General features: G+C 53.1%; 1 protein-coding gene across 6 annotated transcripts in view; it reads left to right on the forward strand.

Annotated features, from left to right (window-relative positions):
- PPFIA1 (PTPRF interacting protein alpha 1) overlaps positions 1-23570 on the forward strand; it is a 76455-nt gene that overhangs the window by 44094 nt on the left and 8791 nt on the right. For 2 of the 6 annotated variants that reach the window (XM_061407306.1, XM_061407302.1), the window contains 11 exons: positions 935-1070; positions 3765-3988; positions 5715-5946; positions 8073-8102; positions 10954-11105; positions 11795-11967; positions 12303-12396; positions 17453-17534; positions 17726-17926; positions 19440-19502; positions 19995-20021. In XM_061407306.1, the coding sequence (XP_061263290.1) occupies positions 935-1070; positions 3765-3988; positions 5715-5946; positions 8073-8102; positions 10954-11105; positions 11795-11967; positions 12303-12396; positions 17453-17534; positions 17726-17926; positions 19440-19502; positions 19995-20021 (1414 nt within the window). The remainder of the gene's footprint in view (positions 1-934; positions 1071-3764; positions 3989-5714; positions 5947-8072; positions 8103-10953; positions 11106-11794; positions 11968-12302; positions 12397-17452; positions 17535-17725; positions 17927-19439; positions 19503-19994; positions 20022-23570) is intronic. The other 4 variants (XM_061407304.1, XM_061407300.1, XM_061407301.1 and 1 more) reach the window with 3 other exon arrangements.

Below are 23570 nucleotides of genomic sequence, written 5' to 3' on the forward strand. Positions count from 1 at the left end.
TGGCTTGGGGGCGGGGGCGGGGTGGTCGGGGTAGTGGGGACTGAAGCCTGGCTCGGGGGCAGGGCGGGCTCAGTGTATTTGGCAGGACCTCCCAGTGGAATTGCTCACCTTGTCTCTCAGACCTTCTCCCGGAGGAAAGAGCCTCGGGTGAGGAGGGGGAGAGCGATGGAGGCTGCACTCCACGAGGGGACTGGGAGGTGATGGTGGGGGGGTGACCCAACCCGGAGGTGTTTGTGGCCTTCAGAGGACCCGCGAGTGTGCACAGTCCCAAGCAGGACTGTGTTGTAGCTTCCACCCGCTTCCCAAGTGTGCTGCGGTAGGAGTTGAGCAGAGAAAGGAGCGGGTCCATTAGGAGGGAGGGGAGATGGGAGGGAAGCAGGTGTGGCTTGGGGAGATTCCAGACTTGCGTCTCCTGGGAAACACCTGTGCAGCTCAGCTCCGGGCTGTGGGTCCGAGGGCTGTGTGCCATGGGCTGTCTGAGGCGCTGTGAGAAGTGCTGAGAGCGGTTCAGACAGTGTTCCAGGGAGACAGGTGATTGTGATCCGTGGACGTCATGCGGGAGATGGAGGGCAGAGCAGACACGGGTCGGAGGGGGTGCGGGTGCCCAGGGGCCAGCGGAGCAGGTGCAGCCCCGCCCCAGGACCTGAGGGCAGGCTCCACGGGGAACCGAGGCCCCAAACGCTGGGCAGCCAGCCATACCCTCGCCTTAGCACTGCCTTCTCCACGGGAGCTTCCCAGCTGGCGGCGCTGAGACCTGAGTATTCACAGGGCAGCGGGCGGCCTGCTGCTGCTGTTGGAGCCAGGAGGGCAGAGCCCGCCCCGGGGCCCCCTTTTCTGTGAAATTGCTAATTTTCCAAATCGACAGGCTCTGGCTTGACTGACAGAGTGAGCTCTCTTTTCTCCTAACATCATTCTTCTTTCCCGTGTGTTCCAGCCGACCACACCTGGGCAGCGTCCCGGACTTCAGGTTCCCTGTGGCTGATGGGCCAGCAGACTCCTTTGGCGGCGCGGCAGTCCTGCGGCGCCCCCAGAAAGGCCGGCTGGCAGCGCTGCGCGACGAGCCGTCCAAGGCGAGGACCCCCCCGCCCCCCGCCCCCGCCCGTCCCTGGTGGGCACTTTGTGAGGCCTCTGCCCCCTCACACTGTGGTCCTGACGTGGTTTTGGAACCAAGTGTTGATAGATTGCTTTACATCTTCCCATTTTTGTTTTTCTGGCTCAGAGTTTACTTTTAAGGCTTTTTTTTTTTTTTTTTTTTTTAAAGAACCGATTGATAACGTGTGGCTTCCTGTGAGGCCCGGCACAGTACTAATTAGCACAGTTTTGAAATCATCCTATGAGTGAATGGATCCACACATGCCTCATGTTTTAGTGAGAAGATTCTTGTTGGAAGTTTCAGTTCAGTTCAGTCGCTCAGTCGTGTCCGACTCTTTGCGACCCCATGAATCGAAGCACGCCAGGCCTCCCTGTCCATCACCAACTCCCGGAGTTCACTCAGACTCACGTCCATCGAGTCAGTGATGCCATCCAGCCACCTCATCCTCTGTCGTCCCCTTCTCCTCCTGCCCCCAATCCCTCCCAGCATCAGAGTCTTTTCCAATGAGTCAACTCTTCACATGAGGTGGCCAAAGTACTGGAGTTTCAGCTTCAGCATCGTTCCCTCCAGAGAAATCCCAGGGCTGATCTCCTTCAGAGTGGACTGGTTTAAGCACCTTCATATTTTCGCCTTGTTCATGGCGTGTGTTTTTTCATGTCTCTGTGTTTTGAGCTTCCACATTCAGTGGGCAGCTAGTTTAGGCCAGACATTGTTGGAACTAGGACCCCAGCAGGGACTTAAAATCCGTGCTCGTTCTTCATCCACTGCTACGTGACGAATCACTGCAGAGCTTAGTGACTTCGCAGGGAGCAGCTCACAGTCCCCAGTGCCTGTGCGTTGTCACAGGCGGTCCTGACTCAGGGCCTCCTGAGGGTGCAGACACGGGAAGGCCCCCCGGGGCTGGATGGCAGGCTTTCGGACTCACCTAGCTGCTGGGGACAGGCCCGGGTCCCTGCCGTGTGGACCTCTTCAAGGCCTGGCTTTCCTCGGAATACCCTCTGAGAGCTAGAGCGCGGGGTGTAGCCCAGGGCCTTTCACACCCCGGTCTCGAGGCCGCACACCTTCACTTCTGTTCGTGAGAGTGAGGTGCGAAGTCCTGCGTCACTCAGGGGCTGAGCAGGAGTTGCGCCCTCTGCCTCTTGAAAGGAGGAGGATGGAAGAATTTGTGGGCCCCTTTCTAAACTCACGCAGCCTGAAGGACAGTAATGAGCAGGGAAAGGAGACCAGAGTGCCCGAGTTGTCCGAGGTGGGGGGGATGATCGTGTGTGAACAGGGTGGCCGGCGAGGTGACACCAGGAGGGTGACCTTGAACCAGAGACACAGGCAGGAAGAGAAGTAGCCACTCGGAGACAGATAAAGGGTCGAGTCAACCAGTGGGGACAAGGGAGAGAGCGGGCCGCGTCAGGGAGGACCCGGCCTCAGGCCTGAGCAGCTCAAGGCCGGAGCCTGTTTCCTGCGGTGAGGAGGGCTGCCGGGCAGGAGCTCAGAGCTGGGCCTCCGCCCTGTGGAGGTGGACGGGCCCGTCCAGGGGACGTGATGGTCAGCAGCTGAGTGTTCCAGCCTGCATCCGGGAGAGGACTCACTCAACGCAAGGTGGACTGGGGTTGCGGGCATGCCGATGGCATTTAAAGGCATGAACAAGATTAAGTCACCAGGCAGGTTCCAGTGGAGAGAGGTGGGGTGCAAGGGTAGGGCTGGGGGGCGCCCCACTTTCCGAGGTTCAGTAGGTGCAAGGGACTCAGGAAGAGCCCCAGGGAGGGCGGGGCCTGGAGCCGAGGGAGAGACGTGCTGGGCAGGTGGGGGGGAGGCTTGCTAACGTGGGGTCCTCAGAGCCCCCGGGAGCTGCCCTGTGGGGTGGGCACACCGCCTGCTTGCAGAGACTGGGCGGGGAGGGGGACAGTAGAGGCCGCTCCTGGGGAGCTCTCAGAGACCCACGGTGGGCGCTGCAGGGAGCCCTGGAGGAGGAATCTGCTGGTTCCCGTGTGTGATTTTAAGGCAGGAGAAGGGAGAGGACGTGCTGCCCGGGCTGATGGGGGTGAACCTGTAGGCAGAGAAGGGTGTGAGCTGTGGGAGGGGGCAGGTGGCACGGGGCCCAGCAGGCACTCTCCGTGTGTCCCTGATGACAGAGCCGCCTTGCGGTGTGAGGGGCCGTCCCCCAGGACAGCCCAAGTGCCTGCGCCCCTGGAGGAGAGCGCGGGGGCTGGCCCTCCCGTCCCCCGGCAGCCCCCACTCACCCCTGTCTGTGCATGCTCAGAGCAGCCTGGAAACAGAGGGCTGGGAACCCATGAGGACTGCACTCACCAGTGATGACCGCCGAGGTGGTCGGCGGCTGCGGAGCTGAAGGATGTCTTTTTCTTCCTTTCCTTCAGCCTGGCTGATGGATGTATTTTTTTAATTTTCGGTTTTTGTCTCTGACTCCATCAGCCCATCCTTGTGAATAACCTCATAGGATTGCCTCCCGTCCACACTAAGACCTGAATGTCACCAGCCCGTCTAAGAACTGGATTCTCCTCCTGCCCTTTTCTTGAGTACTGCTCACTTAAGAGATGGCAGTGTCTCATGAGCATGGCCCGCTTATCCAGTCAGGGCTTCCATGTAACTTGGGTTCCGTCCCTGATTCCCGTGAGCTGCCCTGAACGTCGCTGACGAGCTGTGGTCCTCTCGTGCACAGGTGCAGACGCTGAACGAGCAGGACTGGGAGCGCGCACAGCAGGCCAGCGTGCTGGCCAACGTGGCCCAGGCGTTCGAGAGCGACGTGGACGTGTCTGACGGCGAGGGCGACAGGGACGCCCTCTTCAGCTCGGCCGCTCTGCTGTCGCCCAGCGGGCAGGCCGATGCCCAGACTCTGGCCATGATGCTTCAAGAGCAGCTGGACGCCATCAACAAAGAGATCCGGTGGGTGTGCCCGAAACTCGGCTCCTCTGAGGACCTGTCTTGTCCTCAGAGAAGTCTGAGTGTTCCACAGGAAGAAAACTGACCTCAGGTCTTCTTCAAGAGTTTTCGGTTCCGAGATTGCCCTTGATTATAGAGCTCGGTCAGCCGGGGTGTTCTGTTCATGGTGTGGTGGCAGCACTCTGTGTGGGGGGTCGTGGGGTGCCCCTCCACCCGCTCTGAGCCCCAAGGTGGGCGAGGTGCCGAGGCGATGTCCCCTGCGGCCTGTGCTCCCTCCTGCGTCCCTCAGCGCCCCCCACGTTCTGGTGAAAAGCCACCTGGAACAGAAAGCTGGGGTCTGGGGGGTTGGCAGATTGCCACTTGGATCTGCATCTTCCTTTCTAGGTTAACACAGTGTGAAAACTGGCTCGTTGTAGGACAGTGGTCCACGGACATGTGCTTGAGTTTTTCTCATCAGTGTATTTAAGGTGTTTTCTTTAGACGCCATCTTGGCAGTTATAACAATTTACAAAACAGGGTAGACTCCAAAGGCCTGCCTCGTGGTGAGCAGGGGGCCTCGGGTCTGGGTGCAGCCGGGTGGCTGGGGGCCCTGAGGCCTACCTGGTGCCACACAGCCGTGCCCCCGTCCCCAGTGTGTGTTCAGAGTGGCCGCAGGCCGGTGAGCCTGCGCGGGACCTGGCAGAGCTGCTGCTCAGATGGTGCTTGTCATGTCAGCCCAGGCCGAGATGCCCGATCCTGTCGGCCGAGTGCAGGGGGCACGGGGGAAGGGCATGGGGTGAGTGGCCAACCAGCAAATGCAGGTGGTGCCACCTGCGCTTTTGACGCCGTGGATGGACTGCTCGTGGGCCGCGCTGGAGCACAGACGGACTCAGAGAGATGTCTTCCCTGTCCCCACAGGAAATATGGAACGGTTATGTATTAATATTTTTACAGCATATTGTCAGGTGAAAGTGATTTTCCCTTATGCAACAAGTTGATTTGATGTAAGTGGTAAATTCTGTCCATCAACTTATTATCAACAGTGAAAAACTTTCAGGATGTATAAGTAGAAATGAAACTGGAGAGGTTACAACCTGTAAGAACCTTGTATTTTAATATGAAAATCATTTTATTTGCATAATCGAGTATTTAAACTGCTGTATAAAATCATCCGCAACACATTAGGGGAGAAGAGCAGAAACCGTGAATCGTAGGTTAATGCAGCACAATTGACGTGAATCCAGAGAACTCAGTCAAGTGATGCGTTTGTCCAAATACAACTTTAAAAAAAAGAGATCAACTCAGCCCTTCATCTGGTCTGGAGACTTGTGTTTAGGAACTCCAGCTTGTTCGTGAATTGCTGTTTTGATTATCAGAGTTCCCGATTCCCAGTGGAAAAAACTTGAGGTGCCGACATGCATCTCTGCCCTGAGATCAGGGAAGGTAAAGGTTGTCAACTTCAGGTATCTCCTCACAGGGAGAGAGTCGCCGCCCAGGCCCCATCAGAATGTTAGAGTAAAGAAGGAAAATCAAACGTGAATGAACAGGGGCCCCTTTGTAAGGCTCAGTGATAAGCTATTCTAAGTTAGACAATATTCAAAAGAGGGAAGGTTGAACCTTTTTGCTGAGATCTTAATTGAGCAACTGTTTCTGGAATTTGCTAATCGTGACAGTATGCAAGCCCCAAATTTGTTGTCCAGATACGTTCCTCTGCTGACAAAGGCAGGTGACGGGTTTTGTTCTATTTTAGGTTGATCCAAGAGGAAAAGGAGAACACGGAGCAGCGGGCAGAGGAGATCGAGAGCAGGGTGGGCAGCGGGAGCTTAGACAACCTTGGTCGTTTTAGATCAATGAGCTCCATTCCCCCGTATCCCGCCTCCTCGCTGGCCGGCTCCTCCCCGCCCAGCAGCGGGCGCTCCACGCCCCGAAGGATGCCACACAGTCCGGCGAGGGAAGTAGACCGGCTGGGCATCATGACTCTGGTACGTGTCTGCCTCCTCCCTGCCACGTCCCTCCCCCAGCAGCCTGGTTTTCCTTTTTTTGTTTGTTTTTTGTTTTTTCTTTTTTTACCCAGAAGAAAATCAGGTACATTTTTGCTACACTCAGATGTCTAAGATTTTTAAAACTGGCTAGTCTTTAATCATTCCGTAATTGCACAGGGACAAATTAGTCTTGGTATTTGGACCACTGGCTTAGCACATTATCAGCCAGAGCCTGCCTCTGTAAGGTTGGGCCTGGCCTGTGCTGGGCACAGCAGCTGCAGGGAAGTTTCTGTTCTCAGGGAGCAGACAGCTTCGTGAAAGTAACCATAGGCAGCTCTCATGGCGTGGGAAAGCCGTGCAGCACGTTTTCCACTGGGGATGCCTGGCTGCAGGGTGCAGGGCCTGCGGTGGGAACAAAACCGAGAATCTACACCGGCCTGCCTGCTGATGGACCTGGCCGTGCGCTCAGGCCAGCTCTGCCTGTGAAACCAGGTTAAAAGCCCGGTGCCCCAGGGCCCCAGGGAAGACGTCGAGCTGCCTCACTTTCCCGAGTCTAAAAACAGGATGACGCCCTCGGGCTTTTGGTGACAGAGTGTGCGGCTTTCTTCGTGTTTAGCTGAGGTTTTCTGAGTGTGTTGCTGTTTACCCCGTGAATCACGTGTACAGCACTCTGCTTTGTAACTGCACTTGTAGTCATCACTTTTCTCTGTTACCACCCATCTCATGTTAGCTGCATTGTTAGCCAGCGTATAATTACATTAACTGTGAATCCTTTTAATTTAATTTAATTTTAGCAGCACGTGAAGTGGCAACTAGTCCATCTTGTGGTCTTTTGACACTGTTTTTATGATTTGCATCATTGGCTAATTAGTTGATATGTAAAATTCTTTGACGATTCCACTGTGGTTTCATGCTTGATTTCTGTCCGAGTGTTTGTAAAAGAACAGTTCTGTGTATGTTTTCCTTGCTGTTGGGGTTCTCTGACGGTGTGTCTGCTTTCATCATCGGTGTTCATTTCCTGTCTCATCCCGTTGTCTGTTGAGTCATCGTCAGTCCAGACCCCAGCCTCCCGCCCCCCGCCCCCGAGTCTGTAGTTACCCGTCCATCTCCCTCCCGTCCCCCCGCTTGCTCTGGTCACGGCAGTGCTGTGGTCCACAGCGTGTGTCCCCTCAGTGGGGTTTCTGCTCTGTCTTCATGTCTCACTAAACAGTGTTCTTCACCCATAGCAGGAAGTTTGAACCAGTGTATCACTGTACAGTCACAGCATAGTGTAGATGCGTCGTGCACTACGTAACGTGGAATTCATGCATGAGACTGCTCGCATAAGGAGGTGGCCCTCCAAGCGTAGCAGTAACAGACTCCTGCCACAGCGGCCTTTCAGTGCTGTGTTTGTATGTAAGCCTGTAAACCTCATCCTTTCAGTGCTGTGTTTGTATTTAAGCCTGTAAACCTCATCCTTTCAGTGCTGTGTTTGTATTTAAGCCTCTAAACCTCATCAGCTTTTGCACGGTTAACGTCTCTACTGGACTCTTACAAAGCACCTTCTATGGTTCACGAAACGTGGAGCCTGCACCTGCTTATGCTAGCTTTCATTCTCACATATTTTCCCAGGGAACCTGCTTTAATAAATTTATTTTGAGAAGTTTTAAATCAAATTCTATGTCAGGATTTTACGTTAATGTTCAATAGGTGGTTAGATTTGTTCAGTGTTAAAATAGGTATTATGGTAACTTCCTCCTTATCAGTTAAATTACTAATTTAAAGTATAACATGTTTTTTATTAAGAAAAACTAACTTATAGAGAAGTTTGGCTGAGAATAGACAACTGTTAAGGCCTTTTGTGGTACAGAATGCTGTGCTTTAATAAATCATGATGTTGTAATAGAATTGTATCTTCCTGAGAAATAATTTATAGTGTTTCTCTAGTAAATCTTGAATAGATTATTTAACTTCTGTGGTCAAAAAAAATGTTCTGTTTCCAGTCACACGCTCTCTAACTCTTCACCTCGTTACATGTTTGCCGGCATTTTTGCTTTACTGTATTTGCCTATACTGATTCTTGAATTTTTAGCTTCAAAGTCACAGTAAATCTGGTTTCTCTTCATTTCTTTGCATGCATCTGTCAGCCTAGTGATTTAAGGAAGCATCGTCGAAAGGTAAACTAATTTAGTAATTTGGCTTTAGTTTCCCTGTGAAGCATTAAAGAGTCCTTATCGCTTAATGTGCATGAACACCGTGTGGTTATGTCCTGGTGAATAATTGACGTTTTAATGGTGGTGATGAAACACCCACCACTGAAAATGTGCTGATGGTTCTGTTGGAAATAGGTCATTCGCTGGGACAGTTGTAACAGTTTGCCTCTCTCCCACTTGTTTGCCTTCTGATCATCTCATGCTTGTTTATAATAGACATAGTATTATTTATTATATTTAAAATGTTCTTTACTTATTTTTTCTGGCCATGCTGCACAGCTTATGAGATCTTAGTTCCCCAAGCAGGGATCAGACCGGCGTCCCCGCAGTGAACGTGCCAGGTCCTAACCTTTGGACCACCGTGGCATTTCTGCTCAGTGTTTTTTAAAAGAAATGACTGAATCAGAGCCATAGATGTTAGATTTGGGGGAAGCCAGTTCAATGACGGTGGGTAGCAGTGTGCAGGAGACTCTGCACCAGGCCCCGTGTCCATTGCTCTCCCTGTCTGTCATCTAATCCCGCAGACACCAGGCGAGGTCCAGGCTGCTGCTGTCCCCATTCAGCAGCCATGGGCACTGAGGCAGAGAGGCCGGGCACCCTGCCCAGGCTCACACACCCAGCAACTCAGTGCGAACTGGTCTGATCAGAGCCTGGACCCTGAACCATGGTGCCGCCCACTCGCTCTCCTCCCGAGGCTCCTTTCTCCATCACGGCATCCCTGATGGAGGGAGCCTCGGGGGAGCTCAGGGCCTCTCCCCTCGGGTCACTTGGATGAGCCCCGTTGTTGAAGTACACTGCCCCGAGGGCTGGCCTTCCTGTCCCTCTCCCGCTCCCAGCCCGCTGACCGAGCACTCCTGGGCCTTCCCGCAGGACTGGGGTGGCCACGCTCCAGTTCAGGCAGCTCAGTGCCCGGGAGCCCTTCTGCTGGGCACAGCAGAGCAGCGCCGTCCCCCCGGGGTTGGTGACCTGGGTGTGCCGCTCGCCCGCTCTGTGGCCTGCTTTGCTCTCCTGTTCAGTGAGGACACGGCACTGCCCATCCTGGCCACGTGGGCACCAGTGGGGTGGCTCCCGTCCTGGGGGAGGGCGGCCAGGCTGCGGACCCAGAGGCCTTCCTCGGGAGGAGGCCGGGGGAAGCGCTGGCCGCGGGCCCCAACTCTGAGGCAGGTGTTTGTCTCCATCGAGTCCACAGTCAGCCCAGGCGTGTCACTTCCCTGCTCTGTTCTCTCTTGTTTTCTAGGTTTTTTAAATGCTTATTTTAACTTGAATCTGAGATTGATCCCTGTTCAGTTCCACGTGGATAATTTCTAGCCTTTGTAGCCTTCTGTTGTCTTAGGGTTGTTGTTGGAGCTCAGGGGAGGGTGCCCAGTTTATCCAGCTGCTGTTAAATGAGTTCGGCAGGATTTTGCACTAAGTCACTGTGTTGTCACCAAGCTCCTGTGGGGCTGCACGGGATCAGTGTTCTTTACAGAACCCACTAAAAAAGGCACAGGTTAGTTGGTTAAAACAGCGCACTCGTTGTGTATGAAAACGCTTGCCATGCCTGTTCCCTCAAACCTCCCCTGGCTTAGTCACACACCCACGTGTATCAGTGAGACCTGCCTGGACCCTGAGGGCTTCATCTGTTCCCCACACTGTTGCCCCCACCGTCTTTCCTGTCCCCACACCCAGGACCAGCGGAGAAGCTGGGAGTCCAGGAGAGAGCATTTTTTTTTAATTAGTTGATTTTTTAATTGAAGGATAATTGCTTTACAGCATTTTGTTCTTTTCTGTCAAACCTCAACGTGAATCAGCCGTAAGGCACACATGTATCCCCATCTCCCTCCCCATCCCACCCCTCTAGGTTGATACAAGATCATCTCTTAATTAGACCTAGGGGTGCTTTCGGAGAAGGCAATGGCACCCCACTCCAGTACTTTTGCCGGGAAAATCCTATGGTCGGAGGAGCCTGGTAGGCTGCAGTCCATGGGGTTGCTAAGAGTCGGACACGACTGAGCGACTTCACTTTCCCTTTTCACTTTCATGCCTTGGAGAAGGAAATGGCAACCCACTCCAGTGTTCTTGCCTGGAGAATCCCAGGGACGGGGGAGCCTGGTGGGCTGCCGTCTGTGGGGTCGCACAGAGTTGGACACGACTGAAGTGGCTTAGCAGCAGCAGCAGGGGCGCTTTATGTAAACCACAGTGAGCGAACTACACTCGAACTGCGTGTAAGCCCTTCAGTGGGCAGCCCCCAGTCTGTATGTTACCGAGAAATACAAGCCAGGCACATGGTGTTCGCATGGAGGGGTTAGGCACCTTTTCCGTGTTTCAGTCGTCGTCACGGGCTGCGTTAACCTGCGCATCACTCAGGATGATCTTGGGGGGGTGGTACAGGCTGTTTCCTTTTTTCCTTCAAACAGAAAGGTCTGGGTGGCTTTGCTGAGAGGTATCTTCCTCTCGCCAGTGGTCTCTCTGAGCTGCATCTGGTGATGAGCACCGTCCTCTTCATCAGGGCAGTTCATGCCATGCAGGGCTCATGGTGCCGGTGTGGCTCTGCTGTCCTGCCCAGCGGGGCTGTCCGCTCGCTGGATTCCAGGGAGGCTCCCATCCGCGGTCTCTGCACTCAGTTGGGGGCTCCCGCTGCCCCACGGCCCCACTTGGCTTGACCAAGACAGTCCTTTAAGATGGTATTAAGCTAGAACAAGGCTTTTTTTTTGTACTTGGCAGAAAGCACATCTAATAGGTTTTCAAAAACGTTTCTGGTTATAATGTTAAAGCCTGTGTGATCGCCTTTTTCAACACAGCCCATTGTTACCCGTTTTACGCTTACCTCCCTCAGCTGCCAGCTTCCCGGGAAGAGGTACGAGATGACAAGACCACCATCAAATGTGAAACCTCGCCCCCCGCCTCGCCGCGCTCCCTTCGGCTGGACCGGCTGCACCCGGGGCCGCTGCACGCAGCCAGCCACGAGGACATCAGGGACGCCCGCAAGTACGCGTCCCGCGCGTCCCGGAAGGGCCGGAAGGGCGGTTTAAAGGCGTCCCACGGGGCTCGGCGCCTGTTTGTAGTGAGCTTCAGGTGCCGGGGGGAGGAGCTCAGTGGCCTCAGTGATGTTAGAAAACCTCCGTCTCTACGGATTGACTGCTGGGGGAGCTTTCTTCCTGCTCTTGCCAGAGGTCTGCCCAGCCCGGGGCGCGTTCTGGCGGTGATGGCTCCGTGCCTCTTGGATGCGCTCTTGAGGTCCCTCCCTTGCCCTCAAGGGTCTCCTCTCAGGAGCCTGTCACCCCTGTGACTGTCACTGTCCACATTCAGACCGCCGCCTGCCGAGCTCCTGGTCGCCCTGTGGAAGGCAGGGGTCGCTTGCCTTCTCCAGGAGCCTTGTCACCCACTGAGCGGTGACCCTGAGGGAGGGTCGGGGCGCCCTCTGCCCCAGCGGGTCTCGAGTCGAGGCCTCCTTGGGGAAGAGCTCGAGTCAGGGAGTCTCAGCTTCCCGGGGCGATTGTCTATGTCCGGGAGCCTGTGTTGCTCGTGGGGAGTGTGGTTGGTGAAGCAGACTCCACTGTCTGTGCGAGGTTGGGGCGTGGGTGTGGCTGGGAGGCCGGTTCCATCAGTAGCTCGTGTGGAGGTGTGTGTGTGTGTGCACAAGGGCGCTGCTTAACGGGCGTTCTCTCTCCCCGAAGCTCAACGGGCTCTCAGGACGGCCCCGTGAGCAACCCGAGCAGCAGCAACAGCAGCCAGGACTCGCTGCACAAAGCCCCGAAGAAGAAGGGCATCAAGTCCTCCATCGGCCGCTTGTTCGGCAAGAAGGAGAAGGGCCGGCCCGGACACCCCGGCAAGGAGGCGTTGGGGCCCGGTGGGTGCTTCACTGTGGAGGGGAGGGCTGCAGCGTGTCCCTTCCGCGAGGCCCCGCCCCGCCCCCACGAGGCTCCTGTCACACACGCTGGGCATCCTCCTGGGAGCAGGAGCGGAGGAGGCCCCTGTCTTCATAGTGGGTCCGTCCACCCCGCGTCATTCAGGGTCTCCCGGGCAGCGGAGCCTGCCGCCCTGAGCTCTTTTCCCCTGTGGTGTCATCCAGTCAGAAAGTCGGCCTCCAGAGCGCTCTTCACTCTCCTGCAGCTGGTCACAGAAACACCTGTCTTGGCCATGCTGATTTCCTCTTAATGTCTCGACCACTCTGCTTCTTTGTAGCTGGTATTTCAGAGACAGAAAACTCATCTCAGGATGCCCTCGGACTCAGCAAATTGGGAGGACAAGCTGAAAAAAATCGGAAACTTCAGAAAAAGTAAGCTTTTTGTTTCTCGCCGACCTTACTGAGCAGTTTTCGGTTGTTCCTCATGTTGAACTGTTTACTGATGAATGTGGCATCCTGCTCTGGATGTGTATTACCTTCTGAACGCTGAACCCAAAGCCTTCCTGAAACTGCACTTTCCAGAGGACTTAGAGCATCTGGGATTCGAGAAGGACTCGCACGCAGGCTTCGGGAGGTTGTCTGACGGGGATGGTTTGGGGGTTACGCCTGAATCCTGGCTCCTCACAAGTGAGCTCTGGGGCATGGGGAGCTCAGCTTCCTTGCACCTCAGTGTTCCCGTCTGTGAGGTGGGAGTCATCCTGGTGCATCCCTCAAGGGCTTTTACGAGCATCTGCTGTGCAGGTACACCTGCGTAGAGGTGACGAGGCGCCTCAAACAGTGCCAGCCCCTGGTGTATGGGTGCCCATGGCTGGGAGTGAGGGTGGCCCGGCGGGGACTCGTCGCCAGCTCTCAGGGGAGCCCGTGGCTGGGGGCGAGGGCGGCCCGGCAGGGACTCGTCAGCAGCTCTCGGGTGCCCGTGGCTGTGGGCGAGGGCGGCCCGGCGGGGACTCGTCTGCAGCTCTCGGGTGCCCGTGGCTGTGGGCGAGGGCGGCCCGGCGGTGACTCGTCTGCAGCTCTCAGGGGAGCCTGTGGCTGGGGGCGAGGGCGGCCCGGCGGGGACTCGTCAGCAGCTCTCGGGTGCCCGTGGCTGTGGGCGAGGGCGGCCCGGCGGGGACTCGTCGCCAGCTCTCAGGTTGGCTCCTCACGCCAGCAGGCCGACAGGAAGTCACTGTGTTGCCCTTTTTTCTCCCCTCTGATAGGTTCTGTATTTTTATCTTAAATGGACTGTTTTGTAGTCGTACTGAGTTTTGATTCTGAGCTGTCACGGTTCTGAAGGAGGCAGTAGCAGGGCAGAGCTTCCTGCAGAGGAGCCGGGCGTGGCCGTGCCCCCGCGTCGGGCAGGGGTGTGGTGTGAGCTTGTGTCTCTGGATGCAGACCGTGCTCCGGGCAGCACAGGTTGTGTGTTGAGTGACACCTCCCTGACCAGAGCTCAGGAGGTGACTGAGCCTGTCCCAGTGAGGTGACAGGTGAGCGAGAGGCCTGAGCGCCTTGTAGCCTCGGGTGAGAGTGAGCCTGTGCGTCGGGAGGTGATGGTAGGGTGGGAGTCCTGGGCCTCGAGACGGGACGCCCCGTGGGCTCTGTGGTCAGGCTGACAGCGGGGACAGCCGTCTGGCTGCCATCGGGCACCTTGAGAACCAGCGCTGGCCTGGACCTGGGCTGGCCCGGAGCCCATGGGGCCCTCCTCCAGAGCCCGTTTGCTGCCAGCCCTGGAGTTGCCTGCTCGTTTTCTTTTGTGAAATGTGCCTCATTTTAGCTCTCTCCTCAGAAACCCCAGTTTCCTTGCCTGAAATAACGTTGGTGAAGTTCCGAGTGAAGTGTCTCTGGTTGCTCACGACAGTAGGAAGGGATACTCAGTCTTTGGTTCCTGTAAGTGGAAATTTGAGGAAGCCACTTAACAGCAAAATCTGACATGAATGTTGCTGTGTTTGAACTGCATAAAGATGTTTTAGAATAACTTGGGGTCAGTGTTTTAGGATAACTCGGAGTCATTACCACTTGGTTTTTTGAAACTTAAAATGCAGACTAGGCTTTTTGCCTCCTGGGACCGCGTGACAAAAATTTGTCCTCTGGAATTTGCTGATGTGTTTTATTTCACATCCTCATATTTAACTATCACAGGGACACTGAGTTTGCGGCCCTCTGGTCCTCCCACCCCGCTGCTCCCCAACATTCGTATTTCACGTGTGAGCCAGTGTCACGTCAGTTGGCCAGAACGTGTCACTGTTTCACGCGCTTAGCTTGTCGTTCTCAGGAGGTATGCTTGAGCCCTCGAGAGTATGAGCAGAAAGGTCTGTTGGGTTGTTTTCCCCAGCACGTGACTCAGTTACGTGTGGGGTAGGAGTGTGTGTGTGCGTGCGTGTGTGTGTTGCCTGGTAGGCAGGTTTCCCTGGAGCTGGGTGTCACAGTGAACATCTAAGTGTGTGCGTGTGCGCGTACGCGCAAGCGGGTTCTCCTTTGCTCTGTTGCCACGTGTGGCATGGATGTTCTAGGATGTTCTGGTGGCTTCACAGAGAACAGTTCAAAGTACAAAGACTTTTCTGGCCACAGTGGGTAATCTCAGTTCTGTCAGTCAACCAGAGACAACACTGACTTCAGGGAAAATGCCATATTTATAAATGTGAAAAAATATTTCAGTTTTCCAGAAAAAACATCATTTGAATATAGTTTAACATTTATAGCATTATAGATGTGAGAATCAGTTTGTTTTTCAAAACTGTTTTCTTTCTATTAAGCCCCAGTTTGTCTCAAAGGTATTCTTTTAATTGCTGAATTTACGCAGCCAATATTGCATCCACTTGCAGAGGGTTTTTGAGGGTTGGTGAATCTCACATTTTCACCTTCTGTGGAAACTCCCAGAGAGAGCACGGCGGGCGCAGCAGGCACTGGACATGCTCTGAGGAGTGGAGGCCACGGCTGCCGGGACCGCCCACGACCCTGCGGGTCACCGCAGCGTCCTGGGCGTGCAGGGACTCCCCCAGGCATCACGTACCTCCTGCTCTGAATGTTGTCTTTCCTTTTCCCCCGGTGGATGCTGTCGTGCGCCAGCTCGCGGGGAAGCCGAGTCAGCAGGTCTGCTGAGCTGTGTGTGTCCCGAAGCCTCCCCGTGGGGCTCGCCCCAGCTCCAGGCTCTGAGCTGCACAGCGCTGCAGGAGTGGGGCCCGGAGCGGTGTTGGCCAAGGGGAGCCCAGCGATCCCTTGGAAGAGGCTCTGGGCTGGGCGGACGGTCAGGCTCAGGAAACAAGGCCACACCTGTTGTCCAGGTGGTGCCACACGTGTAGCGTTGGATGAGCAGGAGCTCAGATGGCCATCTTGTTAGGAAAGACAGGTTGGCCGTGGTGCTCATGTCCTGCTTTAAAGTGCCCGTTGTCGTCCGCACATGGCGTGGCTTTCCCTGCGGCATGGCTTTGTCTCGGGCACATCTGTTCCCCGTAGAGTTCCCCGTATTTCTGAATGTCTCTCTCCTTCGACTTCAAGGCAGGGATGCAGCCATGTCAGTTTACTGCTAGGGCCGGTGTTTTCATGAGTTGCACTTGGGGCCTTGAATTTGATCCTCGAGGAGGCAGAGGAGATCCCAGCTCCAGCCCCACCGTGCGGCCCGAGCAGGGTCGTCTCAGCGTTCCGCAGAGCAGGCAGCCCCCCAGACTTGTCTCTCAAGCCGTCTCTGTAAAGCAAGGTTTCAGCTGAGAGTGAGCCAGTGGCAGCAGAGTGATGAACTATCTTATAGCCGAGGAAGGAAATAAACCCCAGCAGACGCCAGGCGAGTCTTCCGTTTGTTTCTGGATGGTGATTGTGGTTGGGACGCGAACTCCTGGCATGTGGTACATGCCTCGTTCCCCTGAGATACGGGAATTTAAAAGTTTGCCTTTTTCAAAAACTCTCCTCGAGCTATTAAGGGGCTTCCCTGGTAGCTCAGATGGTGAAGTGTCTGCCTGCAATGCAGGAAACCTGGGTTTGATCCCTGGGTTGGGAAGAGCCCCTGGAGAAGGAAATGGTAACCCACTCCAGTACTCTTGCCTGGAAAATTCCATGGACGGAGGAGCCTGCTAGGCTACAGTCCATGGCGTCCCAAAAAGTTGGACACGACTGAGTGAATTCACTTTCACTGTCACTTTTTGAGCTATTAAGATACATGTTTGTGTTTTCTGGTATAATTATTCCTAGAAAGTACAATATTTACTATTCTAGGAAACCTAAAGTTGACTTAAAGGAACAGTTACTTGAAATTTTATGTGAAACATTTCGAGCTTTAACCATACGTAGATTTCATGGTGCTGCTGCTAGGTCGCTTCAGCCGTGTCCAACTGTGTGACCCCGGAGATGGCAGCCCACCAGGCTCCCCCATCCCTGGGATTCTCCAGGCAAGAACACTGGAGTGGGTTGCCATTTCCTTCTCCAATGCATGAAAGTGAAAAGTGAAAGTGAAGTTGCTCAGTTATGTCCGACTCCTAGCAACACCATAGTCTTAAGTCTGATGTTACTTGAGTATATTGAAAAGCCACTGTGTATCTTTAGGGGATTCCCTAGCAGTCCAGTAGCTAGGACTCTGCACTTCCCCTTGCAGGGGGCCTGGGATTTGATCCCTGGTTGGAGAACTAGGATCCCACAAGCCAAGCATAGCCAAAAAAGAATAACCAGTGCTTAATTTAGCACATAGCTAATTAGCTGAACAGCAGTGTAGGATAGAAACAGCCCCCTGTCCAGCCCCTCCCCTGCTTGCTGTGTTAGAGTGCCCCCGTCCAGCCCCTTCCTCACTTGCTGTGTTAGAGTGCCCCCATCCAGCCCCTTCCTCACTTGCTGTGTTAGAGTGCCCCCCATCCAGCCCCTTCCTCGCTTGCTGTGTTAGAGTGCCCCCCATCCAGCCCCTTCCTCACTTGCTGTGTTAGAGTGCCCCCCGTCCAGCCCTTCCTCGCTTGCTGTGTTAGAGTGCCCCCGTCCAGCCCTTCCTCACTTGCTGTGTTAGAGTGCCCTGTCCTGAAAGTCTGCGTTGCTCTTTGTGTGTCTCTTGGAAATGCTGTGTGTCCCTGAAGCTCTCTCAGAAACAGTCTCCTCTGCTCAGACCGCGGTGTGGTTGCCTCTTCTGCATATCCGCCCTTACTGTTGAGAGAGGGAAGAGTGGATGTGTTTCTCCTTGACTGCCCTGCCTTAGTCGTGCAGACTCCTGACTTCTTTCAGCTTGGCAATAACCCTTTCATCCTGGAAGGAGGTGGTTCTGTGGGGAATTGCGGGGACTCCTTCAGCATCTGATGACTCAGGTGTCCTTTGCAATATGTCCAAACTGCCAGTAAGTTTAGAAGATTAAAGGAACGTGATGAAATACGTACTATTTCACTTTTGAAAAGTGTATAAAGAGAATTAATACTTAGGCTAACTTGTTTTATATCCGTGTGTAACGGTGATTCTTGAATTTTGAATGTCTCCTTACTTGCAGGCACGAGTTGCTCGAGGAAGCCCGGAGACAAGGCTTGCCTTTCGCACAGTGGGATGGGCCCACTGTTGTGGTCTGGCTGGAGGTGTGTGAGCGCCCCCTGCCCCCGCCCACACCCCGTCCTGGGCCGCGCATGTCCGTCCCTTTCTCCGCAGCCACACATCACCTCCTGCCCCGTGTCCCCAGCCCCTGCCTGCACCCCGTCCTGGGCCGCGTGTGTCCATCCCTCCCTCCGCAGCCACACATAACCTCCTGCCCCGTGTCCCCTGCCCCCAGCTCTGGGTCGGGATGCCGGCCTGGTACGTGGCTGCTTGCCGAGCCAACGTGAAGAGCGGCGCCATCATGTCCGCCCTGTCGGACACGGAGATCCAGCGGGAGATCGGCATCAGCAACCCGCTGCACCGGCTGAAGCTGCGGCTGGCGATCCAGGAGATCATGTCGCTGACCAGCCCCTCCGCCCCGCCCACGTCCAGAACGGTACGCCCCCCCTCCCTCCCGCGCGCTTCCGGGCTCTCTCTGCAGACGTCCACTGCTCCAGCGTAACATTCTAGCGTTCAAAACCATGACAGCTTTTCATTTGCGGCAGTCGTGTTGTTAAAAGATGGATTATTGAATGCTTCAGATGGATTGTTTTTGTAACAGCTGGGCTGCAGTGGCTTTGTAATAGAGAAATTGGAGTTTTTGAAAACATAAAAAGGGGAATTTTTGAAAATGTGAAAATTGTAAAAAAGGAAGTTTTTGCAAATGTATTTTTAAAAAAGTAAATATAAACGTCAAGAAGGTGAAAGAGAAAAGCTGAGCCCACAGGCTGCCTTGTTTCCCCCTCATCTGACTTGTCCAGCCTGTCCATCCGGGAGCTGCAGACCCTGGGCTTTCAGGGTTTTAAGAGTCCATAGATCTGCCGGTTCACACCAAGTCGCATCGTGCTGATGCACGTTTCCTCTACGTGGGAAAACCTTGAAAGTCCTGTAAGACGGTCCTCCTGGTTGGAAAACTTAAAACAAATGCGGTGGAAATGTGGATTGTTGCCAGGAGATCAGGGCCAGCCATCTCCTCGTTTCTCGAGTGCAGACTCAGGACACAGCTCAGTCCCCACGCTCGGCGTGTCCACCCTGCAGAGGAGCCCTGGCGAGGAGACGCGGCCTCCCAGATGTGCCTGCCCTGAGGAGCAGGTGGAGCCTGACTCAGGCTCACGGTTATTTTCCATGAAAATCATGAAGGCTCTCTCGTCCGTCTGTCTTCCTTGTTTCTGAGTGTGAGCGTGATGGTGGTGAGCCCACCCCGCACAGATGCACACGTGCTCAGCGTATCTGCTCTGCTCTGCGTGCCCCAGAGGGTTCACCAGAGCCACCTTTTTAGAAAGGAAGGCGCTGAGGGTTCCCCGGAGGTTCTATAAAGTATCTCAGTAAAGGGAACTTCTTAGGAGTTGAGTTTAATGGGTGGTGCCCTCACCATGAGGAGCCTGACCCCCGTGGGACGGGATACAGCAGCCCCCCAGGAGCCCACCCAGGGGCTCGGCTGTCTCGGCCGGTGATGCCATGGGGTGCCATCACTGGGGCCCCCGCAGCTGCTTCTGACACACAAAGATCCAGTCCCTGGCAGGTGTCTGCTCAGGGTCATCCCCCCAGAACCCAAAGCTGGCCACTGAGCCTTGTCTGGGTGAGGCCCTTTTAAACACGTTGCATGAGTAGCTCCTTGAGAATCCCTCGCTGCTCAGACGGGCACAGTGTACTCCGCTCTCCCGCAGTCCCGCCTGGCTCAGGCGGTCAGCACGCAGGCAGAGTGCTGGGGCCCCTCTCCGTATGGCTGGGGCACAGTGTTGGGGGTCCTTCCAGGCGCCAGGCCCGGTGTGTTCTCTGGGGGCCGACGCGGGTGGTGGGGGGCCGGCCTCTGTCCCGCCCGCGCCTCCGCCCCAGCTCACGGGTCTGCCACCTCTCCTCCCTGTTACTGCTGCCGTTGCCTGGATGTGGCTGGCCACGGGCCTCCCTAGACCACAGGAAATGTCTGGCTAACGCACGAGGAGATGGAGACGCTCACGGCCACGCCACACACGGTCAGTCCCGGCCCCGCGCTCGTCTCCCTCCCCGCGCGGGCCCGCGTCAGGGTGGTGCCGTTCTCGGCCCTTTTGTGGAAAACAGAAAAGTCATTTCACGTTCAGTTGTTCTGGATAAGTGTCTCTCTTAGGCATCAGTTAAACGTATGAACGATCCGTACTTTGTCTTACGTTGTGTTTGTTTCAGGAACTTTAAGTTGGTAGACTTGCCCCCTGTAGAATAGACCCGATGCCTGTCTCCTTTCCGGGAGACCGCGGTTGAGCCCTGGGGCCTAGTGTTCTCTTTTGTGGGTGTGCTTGGCGTGGGGTGGGGGGTGTTGGGGAGGGGTGCTGCTCTTTGCATGAGACGTTGGGTGTGGCCTTTGCATGAGTCCTGCCTGCTGCTCTGCCTCTGTGACCCTCGCCCTCCCCTGCAGAGAGAACGTGCTCGTGTCGCCCGCTCACCAGTACTAACGGTTCTGTTCTTTTGCATCCCTAACCACGTAACATCAGGAGGATGAGGAGGGAAGCTGGGCTCAGGTTGGAGACTTTCTGTAATGTATTCTTCACTATATATACAGCAACAAAAAGAGTTGGAGGATGAGAATTTGTAGTTTACTTTCTTGACGTTTTCAACATCTTGATTTAGTCAGAATACTGTTAATGGTTTGAAAGCATTAGCCAAAGCAAAGCACAGGATTAAAGAGTACGTCTCATGGACAATTTTGAACATTGCTGGTGGTTAATCTCGTGGACATAAATCACTTTGTTTGACACATGTTCTTTCCTGCAAAGCCTCACGGCTTCGGCCGCTACTCGGGTGATGTATTCCAGTCCCCAGTTGGGCAGGGTTAGTTACGAGATCAGTTGATGAGAAAATGGTGTTTTAATAAATTTCCGACACGAGAGTTGCCATAGGGACTCTGCCTCTGTTGGTGTTCACTGTGCGCTGTCCTGATCCCGTGTGTTCAGAGTCCTTCCTGCTGATGGAATTCTCAGAAATTGAGCCCACTCCTGCCTAACGCACATGTTGAATTTTTAGGTCCCCGGTTGAACTCAAAAACAAAAACTTGGTCACAACTGTTTTGCCACCTTGCTTTGAGACAGTTTGATTAAAAACAGGGATTCTCCTATGCGTGATCCCGCCGACTTTGTTCGGTGACACGTGACGAGCAAAGTCTGCCGTGTGGGCGGGAGTATGCTGTGTATGGACCCTGAAAGGTACCTGTGTAGCCAAAAAAGCGGAGGAATTCTGAATCAGTTTTCCTGACTACCAGTTGACAGTTGAAACACCCATTTCCTTCTATTTGGGCTTCTGAAGTAAAGTCAATTATATCACTTTTAACAGAAGAGGGAAGTAGATATAATGTGATTCTGTGAACTCCCCCACTCCTTGACTCAGGTATTCTGTGCCACTGCTCCAGATAAATATCCTCATTAATTATTTAACCCAGTCAGTAATGACCATCAGTGAATTTAAAAGAGCGCATTTCACAATTACTTAAATATCAGTATATTTTACACTAAGGGTCAGAACTTTGCCTGCATCCTGGTAGTTAAACAGACATACAAATTAAGCTGAGCGTTTGCTTTTTGCAATGGAAATACAAACAAGGATGAGCCATGCCAGCGACGCCAGGATTGGGAAGTTTTGGTCTTCAGCATAAGCAAGGACTGCATTCTGTGAGCTCGTCACGGGCAGAGGGTGCAGCATGCGTCGCCCCCGTGCTGGCACACAGGGGCCTGCTCCGGAGCCAAGGGGAGGTTTGAGGCGGCCTCGGGCTCTCGGGCAGAAGACGTCTCCTAGGCGTCTGCACAGGGCTGTGCTACCCATGGGTGGTGCCCGATTGAACAGGATCCATGCCATCACCACTCTCACCTTGCTCAGAGTTCAGGAAGCTGATTTGTGTTTGTGACCATTTCAGTGATGGAGAAATAGGCCCTGCAGAGTCTCTTCTGCCCCAAATGTTCTCTGATCATTGGAGAGCCCTGCTGTGTGCTTTTTTTCCCCAGGCTGGGATGACAGCCCAGGAGATGTGGGTCTCCCTGGGACTGAGCCTGACCCTCCCAGAACTTATGTTATTGACCACTAAGGTGTGAATAGAATATATAATGAGTGAACAAAAACAAGGAGGTTCTGCTTCCATGGAATTCTCTACTTAGAAATGTCTTTGCATTTTCTGTCTATTTAAAAATACATAAACAGCGAGTAGGAAAATAATACCAGATATTCATGCTATAAATGTCAGGCTTATGAGAGCTGTAATTGAAAGAGTGAAAGCACATGATATTGTGATGATGTCTAAAAATGTTTCGTGTTTTATTTCCACTCATTATTTATAGAAATTTATTTTCTATTAGAAAGTTTTTTTTCCCTATTAGAACTTGAGTGTTCTTGTTGGAGTTTGAGTTATTCCTTCTAGCTTCGTTGGTGTAAATAGTACATTAGAGGCCGTATTTTTGAGTCAGAACATGGTGGTAGTCAGGAGGTATTATTTCCAAGGATTCCATAATGTCCAGTATTCCTCAAACATGCCTTAGTCTTCTTGGACTGAAGGACATCAAGTGCCTTCTTTGGTGTGTGTGCATGTCACGTGTTTATTCTCACGGTGCAGATCTTGCACGTATTCCATTAGATCTACCCCTGAGGAGTTCATTGGTTTTGACGACATAATAATAAAGGGTAGTCTTCAAAATTTCAATTTCCGGTTTATTTCTAGTATTTAGAAATACAGTGAAGTTTTATATGTTGACCTCGAATCCTGCAACTTTGCTGAACTCACTCTCATGCTTGTAACTGTTGTGTCAGTTCATTTTCCATGTTAATCATCAGGTCATCAGCAAATACAGTTGTATTGCTTTTTCATGGAATAAACCCTGCTTGTCATGATACCTTGTATTTTTAATTGATTACTGGTTTCCTGACGTGCCATTAAGGAATTGTGCATCTGTGTCTGTGAGGGACGTTGATATTCTTGTAATGTGTGTGTCTGGTTTTGGGTATCAAGAGAATTCTGGCCTCAGAAGGAGTTAGGTGTTTTTCCCTTCACTATTTTGGAATAGTTAGTGTATAACTAGCATTTTCTTCATAAACACTTGTTAGGATTCACGAGTAAAGCCACTTAGGGTAGAGATTTTGTACTTGCGGATAGATGCGATTTCTAACGACAAAGTCGAGTTGTAATAGATTCAGGTCATCTGTTTCTCCCTTGGTGGCTTTCACAGGTTGTGTCTTTCGAGAAAGTAGGCTGTTTCATCTGAGCTGCCTGAGGCTGCTCCCCGGTGCTCTCAGTGCGTAGGAGCTGTGCTGACGTCCCTCTTTCGTCCTTGATATTGGTGGTTTCCGTCTTCTCTTTGTTTCTTGGTCACTCTGCTTAGTCAATTTTATTGGTATTTATGAAGAACCTGATTTTAGTTTTTTTTGTTTCATTTTGTTTCTCTAGTTTCTGTTTCATTGATTTTTGCTCTTGCATTTTCTTCTTTCTGCTTGCTTTGGATTTCATTTGTTTTTTTTTTGTTGTTTTTTTTTTATAGGTATTTTAATATAGAGTCAGGTTATTGACTCACAATCTCTCTTCATTTGTGTATTTAATATTATCAGTTTTCCCTCCAGGTACTGATTTAGCTATGTCCTGTAGCTTTTTAGTATATTGTATATTCACTTTTATTCACTTCAAAATATTTCCCATTTCACTCGCGATTTCTTCTTTGACACATGAATTATTTAGAAATATGCTAATTTCCTGATGTTTGGGAGATTCCGGGATATCAGGGGTTTTTTAGTTTCTAATTTAATTCTGTTGAGATCAGAAAACATACTTTGTATGATTTTAGTCACTTTAACTATGCTGAGATTTGTCTGTCTTTTGAAGAGAGTTCCATATCCCCTTGAAAAGAACATTATCGTGCTGCTGTTGGAGGGAGAGTTCTATAAAATGTCAGTTAGGTCAGGTTGGCTGACAGTGCTGTTTAAGAGGGCTTCCCTGGTGGCTTGGATGGCAATGCCGGAGACCTGGGTTTGATCCCTGGGTCGGGAAGATCCCCTGGAGAAGGACATGGCAACCCACTCCAGTATTCTTGCCTGGAGAA

The sequence above is a fragment of the Bos javanicus genome, chromosome 29 (genome assembly GCF_032452875.1).
Source record: "Bos javanicus breed banteng chromosome 29, ARS-OSU_banteng_1.0, whole genome shotgun sequence".
In the NCBI taxonomy this organism is placed as follows: Eukaryota; Metazoa; Chordata; class Mammalia; order Artiodactyla; family Bovidae; genus Bos; species Bos javanicus.